The sequence below is a fragment of the Malurus melanocephalus genome, unplaced genomic scaffold (genome assembly GCF_030028575.1).
Source record: "Malurus melanocephalus ecotype Western Australia unplaced genomic scaffold, MMel_1.1 scaffold_3, whole genome shotgun sequence".
Classification (NCBI taxonomy): domain Eukaryota; kingdom Metazoa; phylum Chordata; class Aves; order Passeriformes; family Maluridae; genus Malurus; species Malurus melanocephalus.
Genome location: NW_026623235.1, coordinates 3,187,062 through 3,211,119, shown reverse-complemented (window position 1 = coordinate 3,211,119; position 24,058 = coordinate 3,187,062). Strand labels below are relative to the sequence as shown.

The 24,058-nt window shown below is 41.5% G+C and overlaps 1 protein-coding gene across 1 annotated transcript; it reads right to left on the bottom strand.

Moving 5' to 3' along the window:
• Positions 1 to 617: 617 nt before the first annotated feature.
• Positions 618 to 21,272, bottom strand: SLC30A8 (solute carrier family 30 member 8). The gene is made up of 8 exons (XM_057367523.1): positions 21,193 to 21,272; positions 12,442 to 12,646; positions 8,490 to 8,628; positions 4,663 to 4,816; positions 3,954 to 4,143; positions 3,467 to 3,572; positions 1,777 to 1,911; positions 618 to 763 (listed from the first exon to the last, which is right to left on the bottom strand). Exons 1-8 carry the CDS (start codon positions 21,270 to 21,272, stop codon positions 618 to 620), a joined length of 1,155 nt encoding a protein of 384 aa, XP_057223506.1.
• Between the last annotated feature and the right edge of the window lie 2,786 nt (positions 21,273 to 24,058).

Genomic DNA, 24,058 nt, shown 5'->3' with positions numbered 1-24,058 from the left:
CAAAGAGCTATTTGCCAAATATAAATGGAATTAATTTTGTTGTGATCTATGCAGTGGAGTATGGTACATATCTGATATTTCCCTTAATAGGCAGGAAGAGCAGTGTCTGCTAAAAGGAAGGGAAAGCACTTGCCATCACCACTTTCTTTCMCAGATTTCTTCAACTCTTGTGGTAATTTAAATTTTCTCTTTCATCCTGAGTAAGTGTTGAGCTTTGCTAACACCAAACTCACATTTCATTACACATGCCTGTGATAATTGTTCTGTTGGCAATTTAAAGGCTGATTAGTTTTTTGTTACCTGTAATTACAGACAGGTACTCTAAAYGCCGTTTTACTGCCAATCTGCTGCTCTAGTCAAGAATAATTTAGATATTTCTCTTGTAATTGAAAGAAATTGCTGATGGACAGGCAATGTGGGTGATGGCTGGATGCCATACATGTTGTCTCATGGCAGATGATACCAACAGAGAAAGGCCCATGCTCTGCTTGCAATGGCAGGGCTTGTTATGTCAGTTAATTMCCATTTGTTGTTAATCAATTACATTCAACCAACACTTATAGTATCCATTGACCTGTAAGAGGGGTGATGGTTATTTGGCACAGCACACTGTCCTTTTAGTCCCTGGGCTCTTGGCAGAAGACACAGGCTGCTTTCTGATCCTCTCCTGATTCAATCTGAATGGTGATGGAGTGGAAGCTGTGGTGCTCAAACAGGGCTTGGGTAACATCTCTCAAAATCTTCTGGCTGTCTGCTGTGTCTGCTACAGACAGGAMGCAGAAAATAATCAAAACACATACCTTTTGATAATACTTTAAAGAAGTATTGTATACTTGTAATATAGACATTGATGTCTAATACAGATATTGCATTTTCTAGGATAGACAGAAACTTGTAAGGAGAAGTTGGTTTGAAAAGTTTCTTGTCCTTTTTACCCTCCTTTCAGGAACCTWCATGTCAGCAAAAGTTTGTTCATTCAAATGTGGTTGGAATATGCATTTTTTGGCAAGAGTTAAGCTAAGAGTAATCATCATAGAAATTCAGTCTGGCAGAAGACTGGAGGAAAGCAGAAATACTTAATAAAGATTAGTTCATCCAGTCAGGGAGTAGCAGCAGTGCCAAGTGATTTGGGTGGCYGATAGACCCTCTGTTTCTGGGAGGCTGAGACTCCATGGAAAACTTTTCTAGACCTGTCCTTGGCCAAACACAGGTGGAATTATTTTTTCTTAATACATAAAAAGCAGGCAGACAGTTAAGAAAATTGATCTGGGTAGTGAACAGCTTGTTTTCTGGGATGAGAGCTACTATTTAAAATAATAWTTTAAAATATGAACTAGAGCTACCTCTACACTCCATCTATTTTTAAGGATTGTTTTACTGATGGAGATATATCAGGAATGCAGATTTGCCCTGTAATTTTTCTTGTAGATATCAACAATTTTCAAGTGTGACAGAAATTGTGAGAAAAATCCAGTTTGAATCTAGTTCTTTTAATTTAAAGTATTTTGTTATTTACTGCCTCATTCCACAACCTCTACAGTTTTCAAATTTTGTGYTAAGTAGAGGTCCCTGTTGTTTAGGCAAGGTTTCTGGGAGGAGGATCTGAGAGTTTTATTTGTTATTGTTGTTGGTTTTATTTTTCCAACAAAATTAATTACTTTTTTTTTTTCTTTAACAAGCAACAGATATACAGTCAGTTTAATSTGAATCAAGAAAGGCTGATCTTTACTATACAGTAGCTGAATAGTCACKCTCTGCTCACAGAAGTTTACTGACCTGTGGCAACGTGAGCAGAGAGAGCAGTTTGATTCATTGTCAGACACCAAAGATGAAGGTTGTGAACAGACTCCACTTTTTCAACTGCTAAAATTCTTTCTTTCACAGCATCATAAGCAAATCCTTTTGATGCTCCTGAATAGAAAAATTGATGGGAAAACACTATTTTTAAGGGATAAGAATGATGACCAATAGAGAAAAATGAATCATGAACTTTTATTCATTTAGATGTATCATTTTTATATAAGTATTCAATGCTTTGGAAAGCCAATCTATTTCAGAGTTCACTGTGAAGTTTAATCCTATTCCTTGCTTTAAACCACTCCATGGGAGGTTGAGACTCATCCATGTTTTAGGGGACAATCTGAGTGCCCAGTTTACATAGGGTAGTGATCTATTTAACCAGTCATGTCCTAGTTTTGCACCATCACCTTTTGTGTGTGCATCTCTATGCCTGTGTGAACAGCTATACTCATGCTTCTCTTGGATCAGTAAATTGAAAGAGCAGCTCCCATTTCTTTCCAGAAAATCCTGGGCTGAATATGCTACTTAGGAGATAGGGACTCCCCAGAGAGCTCCCCAGGAGGATAGAGGGCTTGGTGCAGAGGGGAACAGAGCACTCTTGTTAGGTGTGTTAACACTGCTTACAGAAGCTGGGAGTCAGGAATCTCTGCTTAGAGAGACTCCTGAGTGTTAGGGGTTGCTCCTCCATCCTGGTAGTTTGATTTTATTTTCCAGTAATCAAGAGATTTGATTTTTTGGCAGCCAAAATATAGTCAGTTGYTTCACTCTTATCAAGGTATACTTCTACATGGAATTATCTCTATCTCACAATCGCTGAAAGCAAACCAACCCTAGAATGAAGCTACAGTAAAACAGTATTGGAAATTTTATTTCTTGAAACAGCAGTAGGTGCAAAGTGAAAGACAGAAGAAAYAGTCATGCAGGCAATCACACTGAGTACTCATTATTCAAAACCTGCACTGTTAGAGCTACTTTTCCCTTTAATCCTCTTGTCTTCATAGCTGAGAAAGGTTTGCATTATATTATTCAGTGTGAGGAAGGCAAAAACACGCATCTGTGACAGCTCAAGTCATTTGACCTTGCAAATCAAATATTCAGGCCCATAGCTGACAGGATTAAATATTGCTAAGCCTGGCTCTTCTTGCTGCTGCTGTGCTGAGCCTTGTCTACTCCCATGCACTCGAATGCAACTGGAAAGCTCCAATAGCTTGTTTTTCTGGACTGGCRTAACTAAAAGTCTTTTAAACTTCTGTTTCTTGCACTCAGTCTATTTCACAGACACAGTTCAAAGCACAGTCAAAGCACTTTTTCTTGACAAAGATTTGTATTTCACACGGGTAAAGGAAATACACAGCAAACAAGGTGAGTAGGCCATCTCATATGCCAAAGGGGTCACAGAAAGCAATGCTACAYGTATGACAAACAAAAGCAACCCAGAGCTCATGAGCAAAACACCAGTACATGGATTTTTACAAAAACTGGCATATGTGTAAACCTAATGTATAATAGAAAATAGTTTTGGTGAGAATTGGAAGTAGGTTTAAGTATGATCAGAATCATGAGATTATTGGAAACTGATACAAATACGGGCTATTATACTTTTTGCAGCACATATAAGCATTACATAGAAAGCAAGAGAAGAGAAAATCAAAATAAAAGGTCCTACCTTCCATTAACACAGTCAAAATATCCCTTAAAATCGTGATGGTAGTTGCCAAAACAAAGATGGAAAACACGAATGTGCAGATTGGGTCAGCTATTTTGTACTGTGGCTAGAAAAATATGAACACACCACTTTTTTAATTTCACTATTGTTGTTTATGTCATTTTTAGTTAGTTAACATGAAAGAATAATATATTCCATTCATCTAGCACAGAATGAGTGCTGATCTCCTTTGCCAGCACAGGGAATGAAGGTGCTACAGATGAAAAAGGGGAGAGACACAAGTGTCCATCTAAAAACMAAGAAGCAAGTGTTACCCTCTCAACAGCCATTTCAGTTCCCAAAAATCATTCTCTTTGACTCAATTACGATGTGTGTGATTTAGACAGAGGAAATATTTACACAGTACCCACTGTCACAATGCTGTGAAATAACACTTATCATTGATTGCAAGGAAGGCACATGAACTAGCAAAACTAATTAAACCAACCTTAAAGAAGATGATCAGTGCACTAAYTAGCACACTAACACTCTGGAATAGATCTCCCATGGCATGCACAAAGGCTGCCCGCAGGCTGGCATTGCTCAGAGCTGGCTTTTCCAGAGGGGCTGACKCGTGTTCCCTGCCTGGTGCCCCATGGCTGTGCCCGTGCCCGGTCTGGTGCAGAATCACACTCAGTCTGCAAGAGATGAACAGTGGATATATTGCACCTCTGAAAGCAGTGAGGTCATGCACATCACCACCCCTCTCACTTCTGGATATGAACAGCAAAATCTGACRCATGAAGTAGAAATGCAGAGTGGCTGAGCAGGTAATTCCTATGTTTTCAGTGATTTGCATGAACAAGAAAGTCTGTGAATGGGGTAATTAATGAGGCTTCCTTTTCTATATAGGTTCTTGAATGTTCTGACATCTAATAAAAAGTGAGATGGAGAATAATCTTCTCCTGGAGTTTTTGCATTCATAATTTGCCTTCCTGGTGTGGCAGCTAATAGAAAGTAGGAGAGCAACTACAACTTTCAATGAGAAGCAGGACCTCTCTTTTTGACCACTTTCCATATCCTCATGAAACTCATAAACACTTCATATTTTTGAAGCCATTATCTCAATACAGGTTTGTTTGGGTTTTTTTTTTTTTTAATTGAATTACAGGAGTAGGGTCAAGGTTCAAATATGAGAGGAGAACAAAACAACTTACAGGATGTTGGAGAGCACGGCACAAGCTGAGGTGATGAGCATCACTGTAGCATCAATATCGTAATCTGGGTGTAGCAGCCTCATGCAAGCCAAATATGTCAACACACCGGTCACCATCCAAATAATTACCATAGACATCAAAGCTCCCAGAATTTCTGTGAAATAAAACAATCTGATTTTAGCAGTCAGAATAGTAATGCAAGAAATTTTAAGAAGTTGATTATATGGTTCCAGGTTTGTGAGCTGTATAGCCAGCAGAGCTGCTTCTTGCATGTTGGCAGTCTTGATACTCACAAAGAATGGGCCAACCTCCTTTCTGATCATAACAAATCCCATGGTGACCCAGGATACCCTTATAGGTGTGGTGGCCTAACCCTGCTTTACCTGCTCCTACTTTTGTTCTCTTTTCAATGCTGAGTTTGTGCAACATTCTAAGAAATTGGAGAGATGAAAAAGATCATTTGGGAAACTCTGGGAGGAGCAAAAGGAGTTTGCCTGGCCCTGACAGTGTGGTGTGAAGCCCACAAAGGCCAGCTCTCCTCCCCCAAGAAGATTATTTTCATCATAAGAGCAGAGGTCRGAAGGAAGGAGAGAGGCACAGCTCACCCAAACCCACTGCCAGACATAATCCCCCTCCATTAGCCTCTCCTGTTTCTGTATCCCCCTCACCACTTCACACTTCAGAAAGACAGTAGCAGCCCCCAACAAGRTCCTGTCAGCAAAACTTTTCCTGGAACTCCTCCTGTCAATGCCACAAAATCATTTTTGTGCCACCAGCTGTGATGAGAAAAAAAGAAGTTATTTTTTCCCCRGGGTAGCAAAATTTAATTTTGTCTCTATTGGCTTTGAGTTGGGCTCAAATAAATCCAGTCCCCAAGGCCACCTTTTATTGCTCTGTTATAGGAGAGGTCCAAGGAAGTGCATATGAACGTGCAGCATGCTTTTAATAGGATATGGGATGAGTAATTGCCATGTGACTTGAATGGGTAAATGAGCACAACCAAGACAATGCTAAAGAAAATGCAAGCTCACAGTAAAATGAAAGGCAGTAGAGAGCCAGAAAGCATTTGCACAGACCTCTACTGACAATCCATTAAAACAGCTTGTGATTTATTATACAATGTTATGAGCATCACCCCTTTTACTGGCTGCAAAAGCTTATCAAATAACCGTTTTGCCTAAAACTGGAAAATAATAAATGAAAGTGCACTGACAGGGAAATCTAGTTTTGCTTAAAAGTAGATAGAGGCTCATATGAATCATACAATTTTTTTTTCCTGGGAGTTGAAGGTTGAAACCCTGCAAACTTGGCCCAGCTGAAGGTGTTGATGGCTGTGCTATCRTTGGTATAAAAGCAGCCAACAGCTCTTGTGAATACCTGTACCCACCTGTGTGAGTTTACACATATCTTCCACAACAGAACATGTTAGAGGTCATCTTTGCATATCACTTTTCAATGGAGWATCATAGCAAAAGTTCAGCAAAGCTTGCAGACCAGTTCAGCAGCAACAAATTCTTCACCCAAGATGTTCTCAGKTACTTTTTTTCAGAACTACTAGCACTAACAGAGCACAGCAAACAATAGTGTAGGATTATGTGGGAATCTCTGAGTCACAGTTGAGGGAAATTAAGGTGCAAGACAGCTTTTGTACCCRGAAATAGGCTCACACTATCAGTCCTATTCAATGTTGTGTTTCCATCTGTTTTGCTTAAAGTAGCTGCAGTGCTTTGATGTGGAGGGCAGGAGTTGTTCAGATGGATTCTGCTAAACCTGAGCACTGCCATACACGGGCTTTTTGTGAAAATATCTGTCACTGAGGGAAGCAGTGAAGAAACAGCTTCCAGTGTCATGGAGGGCTGCACCTGCATGACCTTGATAGTCAGTGAAGAGTGGCTTTGCACCTGACTGCCCTCAGCYATTCTATTAAGGTACCCACCTGCATATTAAACTGAAAATATAGCTGGGAAAATAAGCAAGAAACAGGATAACAAGCATGAAATTAAATTAAATAGCTTCTAAAATTTGACTCGAGGCTCTCTTTGCCACCAGGATAAAAAGGCAACAAAGGATTGGCTTTTAAGTTCTGCATTGCAATGACAAAATAAAAATAATTTAGTTCAGACTGAGRATGAAGTTACATGAGGTGGTGGAACCTGCCTACACCAGAAAGAGAGGTCTCTCTTCCACTTTTCCTCCCCCCAGGCTAAGAGATCATAAACATAAAAAGTAATGGTGAATTAACTGTTGTTAAGTAGCAGTTCACTAATGCTGCGAAATTCAGCTGCGTGTTGTCTACACAATGCCAACCAGGCTTGAGCCACACTGAACCTCCCACTCACCCAGCAGCCAGTTTCCAGCAGAGCTGGTGGAATATGCYTGGGGAGCTACAGAAAGGCAGGATGAGTATGGAAAATGTCTTCCCTGTTAYTTCCTGCAGCTACAGCCAACCTTGGCCCATGGGTACGTGAGTCAGAAGCTGCTTCTGGAACTGACTACTGAACATCCTTGAATCATCTGAGTCCTCAGAGCAGRTGCACAGGTGTCCAGAGCCATTTGAGATACACTGACACCTCCATGTGGTTTGACACAAGGTGAATAATTGACCCACAGATTGCCAGAGGGGCAGCTGCATTTGAAACAGCACAAATCATTTACRTACAAGCAGCTGAGCTGATCCCTGAGACATCCAGTATAGATTCACTTCCAGACAGAGACAACTAAATTGTCTACCCRTAGGCATTGGCTGAGTGTCTAATCTCCCTCTGGGGACAATGGATATCAAATTAATGGTGATTGACACWGTTCCCTGTTCCACTGTCTGACTTGGAACACATACTGGTTTCTTAACTATGAGTGTCTGGTCACATTTGACATGGCCTGGTCTTGTGCTTGGCATCCTGTGCAGTCTCATATAGGTCTTGTGCAACAYCTGCCCTTCCTGTGCATAAGCCTCAGACATCCTGGGGATGTAAAACTGGACTTCCATGTTTAGGAAGCCAAACTGAGTCAAGATTTCTGTTCAATGTATCAGAAACCTGGACCCTGTGCTTAAAGGTGCTCATGTACATGTAGACATTGATATTTAGGTGTCTAAGTCTTGAACAGACTCATACTCCCAGAAAACTATTCTCATGGTTGATATTTTGCTAGTGTCTTATCTTTCATTTAGTACCAAAAGCCTGACAATCATGATTTTACACAAGAGTGCAAATACACTTGTGCTTGATGTTCAGGTTTTTGGTACTAGATATTATCTGCAAAAATGTTGTTTTAGGATGAGGACAGAGTACTTTAAAAACTTGCTTGTGTTTGCATCTTATAAAAACCAATAGCGATARAGAGATATGAAAGGAGAAAAGGAGAGGATCTAGAAAAGGGCAAATGTCAAAGGATCTCACTGTCCTGAAACGTAGTATTGTTGAGTTTTGAAAATTTATTAATTTGCTTTAGAAATTGAGTAAACCCTCATTTTTACGGTTGTTGTTTTTTGTAGAAACTTGTGTTTCATAATGGCTTGAGGGCTCAGTCCCCCACACACTCAAGTCACTGAAAGAAGTTGATGTYGTCTTAACCAAAGCTAGCACCAGCCCAGACTATGGTAAATAATGAACCACAAGACATGATTTTAGATAAGAGATGTGTATGGTCTTTACTTCTCTGAAGTTCACTGTCTCGTTCTATTTTGTGTCCCAAGAGCTGTGGGAGTAGTAGTGCACTGTCTCTAAATGCCTGCAGACCTGTGTTGGACATCAGCATGTCCTCCAGTCCCTGSCCATGACAACTCCCCTTTCCCATTCCACACATTCCTACTGTGACATGTTTGCTACCTGCTCGGTGCCAGCCAAAAGTGAACTGCTTGGTAGGAGGTTTGGAGGCAAGCCAGAGTGAGAAGAGGCTGATCAGGAAGCTTGTCAGGTCCACCAGGACGTGCGCTGCGTCGGTCACCACCGCCAGGCTCCCGGCGATCTGCCCACCTGTGTGAAACACGAGTCCAGATCATGGCTCTGCTCACAAGTTTGAGCCCACCAAATCAAACTCAAGACTGTTTTCCTGAGAATCAAAGGGAATACTCAATTTTCAGTCAACATGCACAAGACCCAAGCCTCTTCAACAATAATTCCATTTTGTGCCTCATTCATACAGTGAAAGGTATGAACTAATAGAAACATATAAGTCAAATTTCTTCAGGAGACACCTAAGAACAATAAGCAYTGTGATACATTAGTTCTATAGTTATATTACTATTGGACTGTTYGACTATTTTAATATCAGGATTTTTTAGTGAAAAGTCATATTAGGAACCACATTTCCAGTATTCTCCCACTACCTTTTCACAGAACACTGATATTTTTATGTATGTACAACAACTCAGAGACTTAGCTTATGGGATTCATTTCCTATTTGTTACAGGAAAATATGYTCTTCCTGAGGTTTGGATTGCTGCACGCCTGACTGCTTATTTGTCACAGGCAACAATAAAAGAGGAATACATGGAAAGGTCTCAGTAAAAGAACTATGGTAAGCAATCAACGATTTTAGTGAGGGCATAGAGAAAAATGTTCTGTTTTTAGGACTAATCTATCATTTTGAATCTGTAATGCATGACTTAATTTTCCTGCTAGAGCTCAAAAAATGTGGCTGAATATCATTTTACTTTGCAGAGCTTTGGGTTTATGTGGATTCTGAAGGAAAAAGCCCCACCAAATTCAAAACATATTAGATTATTGTAAAACACATTTATTTTACCCAGTAAGTCAAATGTCATTATTTTGCCAAATTTTCTAATCATGTCTCAGGGCTAAGGACAAATCCAAATAAACTAATTGTTTGCTCCAAACTGCCAAAGCTGGTGGTGGCTGCAGGAGAAGAGGAGGGTCCCAGGCAGGCCACTGTCCTTCCAACTTACAGCAGGAGAATCTTTTCTTCAGACTGCAAATGTAGAAAAGTATATGTGAAATAATAGAGCCAAAACACCCATTTTCTGCATTTGGCATTACATTTTCACTCTCCGGTCATTTAATTAATTTTAGCTCACTCATTTCTCCTGACCACAACCCATATGAGAATCAATGAATCCTGAAAAACATCATAAAATGCCTGATTCAAATCTTTGGCAGCATACCACTGCCAAAAGGACATGTAGATATATCTTGTTTCCTTATAGTTGGAGGATTTTCATGCCAGCAGGATGGATTGTCTCTTTAATTTTCTCCTGTATGCATATTTTAATTGGAATACCCAACACTATTAGTTTTTTCAGTGTAGGATTTTGCTCAAAGTTACTTCCCAGAAGGGAGAAAGGACAGCTGCAGAATTAGGGGGCATCTCACTCCTTGTAGAAAAATGAAAAATTCATCAGAATAAGTATTTCCCAGCACACGCTCAAGTATAAATGCACAGATATTTTTTGGTCATGGCACATCTCTTAGACTTATCACTGTTTGCAGGGTAACTATCTCAAGAGGGAGGCAGCTTTGCAAAGCAGGGGGAAGGAGGCTTATCTAACAGTGCCCAGAGATTAACAACCAAGGCATCAGATATCTTTCAGCAAACAAATATGTAGATCACAAGCTGTGGGCAAAACCCTATTGTATTTTATATACTCTATTTCCGTGTTCTGTGGGATAGCATCTCAAAAGCTTGCTTCTAGCCTGCTGTCTCTGAAAAATGTTTRCAAACCATTATTTTATGTATGCTGGCAAAACTAGTGCCTCGGGTGAGTTTCAGAGATCTCAGTCTCTGCTTAACTTAAAAACTTGGCTCAGTGATGATTTTTGTATTCTGCTCTGACATGAGGTTGTATGCAGGGTTTGTCTCTCTTCCTTGTGCCCGAGTGGAAGTGTTTTGAAATTCACATTTGGTCCTCAACTACCTACAATCATTTGAAAGCACTTTCATATCTGGGCTCCACACAGGGTAATATTGGTCTGACTGATATCTCCAAATCTATGGAGATTGTGGTGGATTTGCCCTAGAAGAACAAAAACAATTGTCTTTCCAAGATGGTGTGTCAAACTCAGCCAATAGTGCCCCCTTTGAGAAAGCAGTAATGATGGGCCAGCACAGGTGTTTTGAGAAAAAATATTATGGAAAGATCTWGGCATTCAAAGAAGCACAATTTTTCAACTTCTCTGAGAGTGATGCAGCTTTGTTTCTTCTATTTAGCATAATAATGCCCACAAAGCTGTTTGCCCTAAGAGGGCAAGGAGCAGAGGGGAAGATATTCTTTATTTTCAGGACCTGTGTCATAGTTATAGGCTTTTACAGCTTTTTGTCAATACTCCCAACAAGTGGCCATTATGACTTACCATCCCTACAATGGATGATAATAGCTTTATATACCACAAGCAGTTGAAATTGTCAATCACTCAATGGTCAATCATCAGACACAGCAGTCTTGCCTAACGATTAAAAAAATTAAATGTATGGTTCATAATTACAAAAATCTCCATAGAGTGCTGTCGGTAACTGCAGTTAATAACTGGTTTGTCAAAGTTTAATGGTCTGAAGCAAAACGGTCTTCAAGCCCGTTACTTAAGCTGTCACTGCAAAAAAGCTGCAAGATTCATTAAGCAAAACGAAACATTTAGTTAACATACCATCCGTCCTTCCAATTATCCTCTAGCACAGCCACATTCACCAAAYTTAAGCCCACTGATTATATGGTTTTGTTAATAATGCATTACTTCTGGCACTGGGAATTACTGCATAGGGATTCGCAGCATGCACTGTTTTCGTGGGGGAACGCACATGATCTGCAAACAACGGGGCTTCATGCACAGGGAGCACGTGGGAGGGAAGAGTTGGAGAAGTCCCCGCTGGGTTTGGCAACCAGGGGAGAAGGCAGAAATGCAGCAACTCTTTMAGTGCCTCCACTTCTCACCTGCAGGGAAGACAAAGCCTTTCTGTTTCATTTTCATGGGGCTCCRGAGATGTCTGAACTGAGAAAATATGGGTTTCAGAGGCCTTCCTGGCTGATTTTTGTTCCATCGGCTGGAACACATCTGTCAAAAGTCTGTGGGATTCCTCATGCCTTCCCTTACCTCAGCTCAGTGCAGAAAAGGGCAAGTTAAAGAGCCAGGAACTATCAGGTGGATATAAATATCATAGAATCCATGGAGAGAGCAGATCAGTGAGACAAAATGAAAGCTAATGCTCTATGAGCAAGCCAAATACTTATATTGGATATTGTAGGGTGGGCCCAGAAGTGAAAGCTAATTAGGTAGGGGAATAATCTTTCATTGATCCAGAGACACACCAGCAGGCCAATTTAAAAGATAAACGTGCCCTGATATAAATACATTGACTTAACTGTAGAAAAACAGATGGCGAATCTGGCCCTGGATTTCCCTGGATTTTGCAAAGACTCTTGCATTTATTTGCAGATCTTGTTGCTAGCAACCTCCATCAGTGCCGAGGTCTCATTGGCCTGGATAAATATGTAAAATCTTTTAATCTTTAAAAAAATGTAACCCAATTTATTGGAAACCTATTTTGACWTGATGCTAAGGCATGCTAGTCACTTCTAGTCAAGTCTAAAAGACCTGGAAGAACAGTTCAGACTATTAACTGATCTTTTTATTCCTACACAGATGCAATCCTTGAACGAAGATAAGAAAATATTTTGATAACTTCACTTAAACTGTCTCCTCCCCCTCCCATTCTTTTAATGACTGTGGACAGAGGAGAGTTATTTAATGCCAGTGGGGCTCACTCCTGTCACACTGATGGCAGGAAGGTGGCTGTGCTGGGCCCASACTGGGCTCTCTTTGAGCACACATACTCCCCTGTTATCTCAGCAATCATGAAGAAGGTGCAAATCACTGATGCTACACAGAGCTTCCTCCTGGCTTGGTTCTGCTCCCTCTTTCTGTTCTCATAGGCCTGTGAGTAGTTGTGACAGTGATATGCTGGATTAGCTTCTGTGACTTCTGCTTCCTGCTGCTGCCTCTCTTCATTTGAATTCCTCTGAAGCCAGCTCATCCTTTGGGACAGAAAGAAACAGAAGGTTAAGAAAGAAAAGCCCTGGTTATTTGGGTGTCTAGCCCTACAGCCCCAGAAACGATGTAATTAATGCTTTCAAAGGATAAAAGCAGCATTGGGAACAGCAGAGAAGGTCGTGGAAGAGGCTTGCTCTCAAAARCAAGGCTCTGTGGGAGGGAGCTGCACATGAAATGAGTGTTCTGACTGTGTTTCCCAGCTCTTGGGTCTCTCCTACATCATTTAGCAGTTTATGAAGCTCAGGGTGGCTTTCTTAGGCTGTGTATTTCATGCACACCATATGACTTTCAAAAAGTTGTACCTCATGCAAATTGCTACCAAATTCAGCATAACATGSAGAAAATTCTACTGAAAAATTCAGGATTTTATTCCCAACAGCTTTGTCAGGAAGACTAGTCAAAAAAGCCCCCAAACTTTTTTTCTTAAATATAATCAGATAAAGATTTATTCACACAGAAGATCTTTTTTTCTCAAATTTCTACATATGTACAAAATCTACCAATATTCCAGAAGAACCTGAGCATAGAAAATATTATCCAAAAACTCTCAAAGGCATTTAAAAAAAATCAAATAAATCCATTCTCCATAATATGTTGAACCCTTTGCCACTGATTTTGTGGAAAAGTGAGAAGTGCAGCAGAAGAGGCTGTTTGATCATTGCTCCATCTCAAGGTGATTTCTCAGCCCAATCTGCTCTGCCACAAAACCTCAGTGTTGTCCCTGGCAATGTTCCTGCACAGGAAATACGGGGTGGGGGTTGAGAGATCCGGGTCCAGCACATTGCATTGCACCCATGGAAGGTCCTGGGTGACTACAATGCCTGGGGCTCTCACCACAGCAACCCAGAGACTGGGATTTTTCTATASGTACTATGCTTGCATTAAGCAGAAGCAAAGCTGATTGTGGAACATAAATAATCTCCAACACAACATTCTGAGCTTATTTTAAAATAGTGCTAGAATTCAGAGAAAAAGAAAAAAAAATTATGTTAAGATTTTACAGAAACTTTAATGTACAAACCAGGGGAGGCCCCAAGAGGGCTTGGTGAACAAGGATGTTCCCTTCTCCTTATCTCTCAGCAGAAAAGATGGCAAAAAAACCCTGTAAGCCCCCTCCAGAAAGCTCACTTTAAAACTATCCCAATGCAGTGCTCCTTGCCAGAGCTACCCCAAATGTGATTACTGTGTATTGTAGCACTGGAAGATGAATTCTGCCAAGATGCACATAYACAATATCCATATAAGCAGATGTTCATCTGTTTGAGGTCTGTGTGTGCAGGGGCTACCCAGGAACGCAGCAAACTCCACGGCTTTTTACCCAAGTCTGAAATTAGGCTGGGGGCAGGATGTGGCACTGGGCTTAGATGCCCCAGTAATAATAGTGGATTTCCCCATTTTGAGTTTAGACTTTCCTCTGGGACAAGGAAGAATTGTTTCTTCAGTTGACTGAAGGAAACCTGTGCTCTGGAAAGCAACATGAGTCCTGGTGACTTTCTGCAGTGTTTCTGCACTGTTTATAGAAGTGTCAAGATGCCTAAAATCTCACTGGAAACAAATCAGCTGGTGGCTGCCAACCTGCAGTAGTCAATGTCAAGAAAAAAACTRTAATGAAATCACAAGCCTTTTCCAGCTGCTTTTTTTGGGCAGCCTGAGGGGGCTGCAGCTGCTCAGCAGGTCTGAAGTCCTGCCAGATGCCCCACACTGGTGGGCAAGAGGCAAAGGCACCTGCAGAGCTGTGGATGCCTTGGCCTTTTATGTTCATCAACACCACAGAAGTACTGGCGAAAGAAGAGCTGACCCAAGCCCTGCAAMTGTAGATAATCAGTATGGATTTGGTTTTGTAAATATTATTGAGATGTTCCAAGGGTGCCACGTTCCCCTGAGTCAGCCGTGTTTGCAGCCAGGTTAGCATGTGGTGTCTGTTTGCCCAACTGAGGTGACTGATTCCCCTGTACGTGAGGAACTCGTGTGAAAGAGCAACTGGTCAKATTTAATGCCTGATGCTTGGAGACAGTGAGTTTTCTTAGTCCTTTTGTCAGCATTTTCCTTTATTTTCCTCACAACAACAAATAAGTGGGAATGTCTGGGGAATGGGATGCCCGTCTGGCAGCTGGSGTCCCCACCAGCCAGTCCTTCTCCAGTCCTTTAGTTTTACATTTATCATGATTCTCATGTGCACTGTGTCATTTTTGTACAATATTTTCCTGATGAATTAGACACAGAAGGTACCACAAATTAATTCCTTCCAGATGGCTGAATAAAATGCTGTAGTTCTCTCACTCTCCCCTGGAGATCAGGGCAGGCAGGATTTTCTTTCTCATGATCTCTCTCTGGAGTTACTTCCAATGCTTTTCTATGGTTTGCATGTAAAACTAATTTCCCCTTACCTCAATTTTCATCAGCTGGCATTGAACATTAAAATCATCTTAATGACATGAGTCACGATCAGCTCAACAGCCTGTCAGGGCAGGAATGCCAAAATTACCGCTGCATATTCTGAACCACCAAATCCTTTCTTTGCTGCTAACAAAATAGGTTGCTCTGTGATCTCACTCTCTTTTTTTTTTTATTTTTTTTTTTTTTTTTTTTTTTTTTTTTTTTTTGGTCTTGAAGTCTCTCTGTCAACAGACAAAGCCTCAGGGCATCACTGACGGGCAGGAAAGCACTGTCCACAGATCTCGCTGGACAGATGCAAAAGCAAACAGGGACAGCATAAACCCACAAATGTCACATTTCTATGTCTAAAGGGTACCTAAATAAAAGTGCCCCAGTTGCCAGAGCATTTTCTGCTCCCTTTGGTGAGCATTTTCTGCTCCCTTTGAATTTGCAGAACAGCATCTGGCCTGATGAGTTGGGAAAACTCCTGCCAGCTTCTGTGCATGACCATTATTTTTCTCTTTCAAAAGCTGCCTGCCACTAATTAAAAGAATCTAAGAATCTAAGAGGCACTTTTATAAAAGCACGAATCAAAAGCCTAAGGTGCAAAGATCAGCTCTGTTAGACCAGAAACCCCTGCATAGTGTTTTATAGCAAGATGTAGCCTTTGAGCATCAGATCTCCATGCCAGCATATTGCAGAGTCACAGATTAAAAAATAATCTTTTCTCCATTTCAAATTCTCTTTCCTTTATAAAAATGATAGTCAGGGGAATGTCACAGAAGGGCTCCTACTGAGTCATGCCCAGAAGGGGGAAGCAGAAAATATTAATACATATTGCAAATTCCACACAAATCATTAGAAATAGCTTTTTATTATAACTTCCTTTTTGTTTATTTTCACTTGATCTGCTGGGTGCCTTGATCTGCAGGCTTACGGGAATAATTGCCATCCTCCTAGACCATTATGAGTTCCCCAGTCAAAAGAGGAAAATGTGGAATCACTGCACTTTCCACAGGAGATCATCTCCTTCATGAGGCAAAATAGTAATTTTCTGGTGCCTGAAAGGATAATGAAACTGCTTTCAGAGAAAAATTTATCAAAGCCATAGTCACATCCCGTATGCTGGCACCATTCTGATTTCAACTGATGTACCAATCTGAAATATTTCCAAGGCATTTACGACCCTGTTAATAGCCTGCTTGTCCAGTTTCTCCTTWTCCTTACTGTGGGCACAAAATAAAGGCAAATATTCATATATTTGCACACCTTTAGATGTAGATAGGAGTTCATGCCTTGGTTGTTTTATTTGGCCTCATTTTGAGAGCCAAGTCCTGTATGCATAAATGTATTGTCAGTGAATTTCCTTCTACATAACAGGGTAACAATAGCTGCCTGGAGACAGACCAGAGGTGCTTGTAGCCAATATCCAAATTCTGTCAAAAGCATGAGGTAACACAGAAGGTCAAAGTACCAAAGAGGAACATTCCCAGAGAGTTACCACTCCCCAGCTCTGAACCGGAGCTCCTGCCRAACAGCCCTTTACAGATCCTTATTSCACAAGCCCAGCTGACTTGAAAGTGTTGAGTTCCACGATTTAATTATGATGTGTGTAAAAATAATGCGTCTTTTGTCACTCTGAAGCTGTCTGCCTGCTATTTTAATTAGTTCTTACACTGTTAGAAATAAGGAATGACTATTCCCTGTTTACTTTCATCACATCATTCATGAGTTTATGTATCACTGTTATACCTCTGAACCATCAATTTTCTGAGCTGATGCCCGAGCTATTTGATTTCTCCTTCATACCACTCACTATCCTGGTTCTAATTTTCATTCTGAGATGAAATGGGCAAAACTGAAGTGGGCATAACGGAGATGGCAAATGGCCTGTACTGGGCACTGCCCTCTCTGCAGGGTCCTAATGTCACCTGCAGGGGCACAAAGGCAATGGGATTGGRTGTGCTGGGACTGCTAAAATACTCTGTGCTCCTGGGAGCAGCTGGCAGGCAGTACAAAGGAGATACACCACTGTGCCATCAGCTAAAAGAGTCCAGAAATCACAAGAAACACCTATAGCCTYCCTGAGCATTGACTCTGTAATGGATAAGGAGTGGAGGAAAGCCTTTATTTGATGAGGACTCTTTAATCTCATAAGAGTTTTCATATTGCCTGCAGGAAGGGGCAAAAATTTGAAAATATTCCCTATATTTTGCTATAGAAAATCGGTCTTCACCTGAAGAAATCATCTCCCAGGTTCACTTAAAACTTTTTGCTTGCTGGTAKGAGCCTGGCAGAGAGGAATCAATTATGACTCTGACACCTATAAATAGGAATATCTACAGGTCATGTTAATGCCCTGGGTTAAAAACTTTCACATGAAGACAAACAATAACATTTTCATACAACTTTCCTGCTTTCAGCATTGCCCAGCCCTGCGTTTTTTTCCCCACTTTGCCTCTTGTCTCAGAAACAAAACAAAATGCTTAAAGCCTTAAGTTTCACGTGTGATGGTATTCAAAATCCTACTGTAAAGACTTAGAAAGAACATAGTAAGAAATCCATGCTGATTAACCCAACTCTAGCTCATAGTATAGCTGGCACAATCAGATGCAAATCCACTGATATATGACAAGGGATATTGAATATTTCTGGTCAATATTACACTGATCTGTTGMCAGTAAGAAATTAAATAATCTGGCTTGCCTTCATTCATGGAACCATCATGAATTTGGTCAAGTCATTACCAAGACTGTGATAATCAGTTATCTAGATCACTATATATGTGATTAAAAATAGAGAAAATAGCCTATAAATTATTAACTATTAGAAAAGCTTATATACTTATACTATAMGTTGACTGTGAAAAGACCATAGGAAACTCTTAGACACCTAATTCAGACCCAATTTAAAGACACATGATATATGTTGACTTACAGACAATACTTTTTGCATGAATCAAGAGGTTCTGAGTGCTCAGCTTCAGACCCTCTAACCATTGTGGTTCATACCCTTCCTGAGTCTGATGTGGTGCCCTGTGTGAGACCCATCCTGTGTGRTGCCTTCCTCTGCTGCCTGGAGCAGGAGGTGCAGTGCACCCTGATCACGTTGGCAGATCAGCCTGGAGGTGCAGSTGACAGAAGGGAGGGCAAGGCTGCCACAAGGAGTCTGGAGAAAGGGCTCAACCAGAGCCAGCTGTAATTTCACAAGAACAAATGTAAAGTCCTGCACCTGGGACAAAAAAGATTTGTGACACCACATCCACAAAATTGTGTCCAGCTTTGGGGTCCTCTGCTAGGAAAGATCAGTAAGCCAGTGCAGGTTCAGCAGAGGGTGACCAGGATGGTTAAAGGCTGGAGCATTTCTGTGAGGACTGGACTTTTCATCCAGGGAAGAAGTGACTTCATTAGCACCTAGGTGCAACCTCTTGAGGGATCATTGACAAGATGGAACTTTATTGTTCTACATGGGGGAAGGAAGAGGTCATTGTTCATAAATTGAAAAAAGTTCTGATTGAATATAAGGGAAAATTAAATTTTAAAAAGGCTCTGAAGTTAATTCTGTATTGAAGCAGAATGCCCTTGAAGGCTGTGGAGTGTCTATCCTGAGACACTTTTTTTGAGACTAGACTGGAGACAGCCCTGAGTTTATTTAATCTCTTGGTTGGACCAGAGACTTTCTTAGGGTCCCTTCCAATGTGAATTGTACTACAAACCTACCACTGATCTGACTTTCAAAGGGTTCAGTGAAAGTCCACCCCTTTGTAAGCATTTCAAGTTCAACATGAGAAACCTTAATGCATCCAAACCCTCTAGTGACTATAGACAGGCCTGGCATGTGCAAAACACTCGCCCCTACAGCCCTGAGAGCAGGGAAAGGGGTCAGCTTTCAGATTTCTTACTCACATGGTCAAGATAAAACTGGTTTTGTTCCCTGTGTACTATGATGATGGCATTTATTAGAAAGAAAGAGGCTGGAGGATGGCTAAGAAATAGGCAATCTGTGTGCAAAWGAACAGAAAAATGTGGTAATTTATRCCAAGGCTAAGATGAGCTTATTGCTACTACTGGCCTAAGACACCTGCAGTGTGCAGGCAGATGCTCTGTGTAAGTACAGGCCCAGAGGGCTGGCACCCTGGGCCACTGAGCTGGCACCCTGGGCCACTGGGATGGCAGCCTGGGCCACTGGGATGGCAGCCTGGGACACTGGGATTGCACCCTGGGCCACTGGGCTGGAACCCTGGGCCACTGGGATTGCACCCTGGGCCACTGGGATTGAACCCTCGGCCACTGGGATTGAACCCTGGGCCACTGGGCTGGAACCCTGGGCCACTGGGATGGCCACTGGGATTGCCAGGATGGCCACTGGGATTGCCAGGATGGCATCCTGAGTCACCACCGTGGCACCCTGGGCCACTGGGCTGGCACCCCAAGCTGCTGGGTGCCATGGGGAGCAGGAGGGGTTTCCCTGTGCTACCAGCTCTTTCCAACAGGAGGGAAACTCTGGCTCTCAGCCCCCATTTCTGGTTATTTCTGGAACAGAGTAATTAGACTGTGCAGTTAATCAAATCTCATCTGGCAGAAAAAGAGAAATGGAGATGCAGCACAAAAGCCACGAGGCTGGATGAGAAGTCACCCTCATTTTGGGGAGATGTTACCATCTCCATCACTCAGCCACCTCAGGACCACCCCTGCAGAGCCCTCCTGGGCCCAGCCCTCCAGCTCAGGGGCTCCTGCACATTTCTGCAGCAACAGCTCAACAATTGCAATTGCAATTGCAATTGCTGCAGCAATTCACCCCATTCCTAATTTAAGAAATATTACCAGAAAAATTTAACTTCATTCCTAATTTAAGAAATATTACCAGAAAAAAACTTGACTCCTCCAGAAGCTGAGTCAGCTCTCAGATGGGGGGAGCAGCTGCCAGGGATTCTTGCCCCCAGTGTGCATCCTACCCCTCTTACCAGGGATATTCCCCATTACCAGTGATCCAGGGGGAAAAAGGCTTCCTCACAAAGCAACCTAACAACTGTCCCTGTCTCAGGGGACCCTACAATGGGTTTATCCTTAGTAATCCCTTATGTCCAGAGGTTGCMAGGGGCTAAAGAACCTCAAGCTCTGAAGCTGTGCCCACAAAATTGCAAACTTAAAAAAAAAAACAAAACACTGAGTGTCTTCAAAAACTAAAATGAACAGCGGAATCATATGGGATCTTTTTGAAATATAAATATTACCACAGAAGTAATTTTGGACAGTGCCATTTATATTTATGGAGCCATGTAATAATATTTAAATAATAATCCAGACATTCAAACTACWAAAACACGATGGCAGTGACCCCAGTATAAGAACATGAAGAGACAGATTTCCATTTGAACTGACAATGTTTAYGCCAAGTTTCTGTCCCACATGTTTTAAGAAAGCCAAGCAACAAATAACCTGAAAACCAATGAGATAATGGAAATGTCAAGAGGTGCTAAGCTGTAACTGAGCAGCTATTTTCTTTTAAAAATACTTGCTAGTCTGAGTCAAGAGGAAGAATGAAAACAAGTTAAACTGCAAAACTATTTTTTGATAGACATTTATACTGATTTTTAACCCAATCTACAGTACATCCCATGTTTTCAAAGGATCTTTCCTTACTCGAGCAAGCATTTATTCACAGGACCTCTGGCACACAAGAGGTACATTAGCTCKAAGTCCAATAGACTACCCACAAGAATAAAGCATCACCTTTCTTTCAAACCAAATGGATAATTTAGACATTCAAGCATGAAGGAGCCTTGAGTCAAACATGGTGTCAATAGCACCATTATAATTCAGCCTAAAATTGCAGCATAATCCATGAGGTTTTGCATCCTACAATAAATCTACTAAGCTTATAAAATACATAGCAGGAGACACTTGCTTCAACAGTAGATTGGTTCAATCCATCACAGACACAGACACATCAGAGKGCTGTCTAGTAAATGCTTCAAATATCTAATAAGAAAGTTTGGGAAGGAAAAAAATGAACAAAACATTTTAGAAGTAGTAAAATGTAYGCACACGGTGAAACTCCCCAGACTTTAACTCCTGAGGCCAGTTGGCAGATTGGTGATCTGATATTGCTCTGACTCAGAAATGGCAGTGAAGGAAACAAAGAGTTGTGTTACCTGTCTAGGGCCAAGGAGTACTTCTTGGTGTCCCTCTCGCTCACAAGACAAGCTCTTTCAAGACCCTTCTTAGCAGCCATGAGGAAAGTCGATGGGGTTTTGCTAGGTTTTTCCCTTTAAACTCTTTTATCTCTGTCTGAAGCGATATGGGCAGAAATGTCCTCTCGACTTACGCAGAAGTCTCCACCAAATGAGACTTTGAATGAAAATGTTCTAATAATCTTCTCAATAAACCCACTGCGAGAGAAAGCTGCTTTCCTAGTGCTGGTGGCGTCACCACCATGCCAACCAGTAACTTGCTGAGCACATCAGATTGGACATTTCRGGCCCCCCTCCCTGTTTTTCTTTTTTTCCCCTCCATGTTTGATGCTGGAACTGCTCTTTGGTCATGCAGAAGGTGCGTGCTGTCCCAAACACAGGCCTGGGGTCCAGCACAGCAGAGCACACACTGATGTGCACAAAGGCACTCACATGGATGCTCTGAAAAAGAGAAGGAGGTGATTAAAACAGCCTGATTTGCCTGGAAACAGTCAAACCCCTGTTTGCCTTTCTGCTTGCTTGGCTTGGGAGGAAAGTAAACCTCCCTCACTCTAGCTTTGTGCAAGCCTTTTAATCTAAGCAAGCACTCTAAAGACTGATTTCTACCCCTGGCATGTTCTCTCCTAATGGTTTGAAACAGAAGAGGCTGCTTATTATTGCCATTTGCAGCACAGGTTATTGAAATCTTCATTTCAGCAGGAAAGTCTGCAGGTTGTTATTTCTGCTTTATTCAGTTTGTTAGTTCTATTGACAGCTGWGGTCCCTGGAGGGGAGAACCCTCCAGCCTCACCTCGCTCACAGCCTGACCTCAGACATTTGCTTCAGCACTAATGGGGAATTTTGTGCTGGTGCTGTCTGTGCTTTACCATATTATTGGCAGAAGCAGACTGTTACTGAGAACCCTACCTGTGCACTGTTTTCACAGGAGMAATTAGAACAAGGCAGTGGGCAAATGTTGGGGGCTGCACGTAAATTCTGCAGCCTTTTTTTACCATGGGTGCTCTAATATGAATCTGATGAGCTGGGATCTCCCCTTCCTCCCCCCAGCTTGCAGAACACATACTCTGACTGAAATTCATGGGGACAGGTGGCACATTTGTACATATAAATGCAAACAATTTTGCTTATCCCATCAGAGATCCACATGTTGCCTCCCACACGTCAGCTGTGCAAACATTTCYCTGGAACCTGTGAACCAAGTGAGTATATCTCAGGCAGTTTTCTGAACAGCCACAGCAGAAAATCTGTTGTCACTTTTGCCTCTCTAAAGCCCTTTTCTTGAGAGCCTTTTCYCAGGCTCTAATACCCACCTATGCACCCTTATTAGGTAGAAGAGATCAATTTTATGACTCATTCCTGAAACGTCCTATCTTCTCCTAAACTGTAAAAGTTTGCTTTTTAATGTTTTTTAAAGCTGATGCCACTTAGTGGACCTGAGGATGTGTTTGTCTGTCAAGGTTGGTTTGAGAAGAGGCTCAGGCCCAAGGATTCATAGCACAAACCTGGGCCATTTGCAGAAATCTTACAAAACAGAAGTGCCGCATTATTCATCACCTCAGAAATGCCATTATGTAGCAATTTTATTCAGCTGCCAAGAAAGAGTGAGGGAGGAAAAAGAGGTGGCCTTTCCATCTGTGCACCCTGGAACCTGACACAGGCTTATAATTCATGTCCAGTGAGAGATTCTGCTGGCTCCCCATCCCATAAATGTCATCATTATTGCAATGTCTTTGTGAGTGTCTCAACTTATCTTTTCTTTCCTGACCTGGAACCTGATTTACAATGGATGTCAGCCTTTCTAGGGTGCTAAGCCAAAGTATCAGGTCTAAGCACCYTCAATTTAAGGAAAATTTAAAATCCAACTCAGAAGATTACAGATAAAGCCAATTTCTGTCTCGAATCACTGTAGGCATGTAACTTTTGTTAGTGAGATAGATGAGTTTCCATCGTTTTGCAAAAGGGTCTTGAGCCTCAGGTGCATACCAGCAAAACGAAGCCATAGATCATTCACAGCATTTAATCTAGACTTATGTTTTGTGTTTATTATTGTCAGTGCTGATGGTTGTGCTTCTCAGGAGACAGGCTGTGAGGCAAGATAGAAAGAAATCTCTTCAGAGCTTTCCACAAAGGCTTGGTCTTCCTCTTTATACAGACTCTGAAACTCATTAAGAGAGAGACAGCAGCTGTCTGTGGAATTTCTGTTTCAGAAAAATTATTCAGACCATCTCAATAAATTCATCTCAGGCTTTCAATAATAATGCAGTTTGTTTCTGAGCCTCCATTAAAAATGACACAAATCCAATCATACCAGTTTTAATGACCCTAGTCAAGGACATTTCTCAAGATTTGCATCCGATACAGACATGTGAGGCATCACATTGGCTTTTGCAATTGAAAGCTCCTTGTCATTATTATCCAAAATCTCCATTAGTAAAAAAGCATATCCTTGATCCCATTTCAACTTTAATCAGCTACACTTTAAATATGAAAAAAAACCCCAACCTCTCTCATCCTGTCATTATGGGAGTAGATACTGACAGCTTAAAYGTACAGAGGAAAAATCAGTGCCTCTATTAATTGAAAATGCCACTGAAGTCGATCATTTTTATGAGCCATGAGACATCTTAAAGATCATCTGCAAAGTTCTTCTCTACCTTTCTCTGGCATCAGCTCTAGTAGCTCTGCACTGCACCACCTGCAACCTAGGAATCCAGGCATTTGTGATTCTGAGGCTTGGTTACTACAGTTCCTATATTTGTAGGGAGAATATGCTTTTTCACCCAGGGAAGCTCCAGTGCCTTCCAGCCATCTGTCATTTTAGGAACCA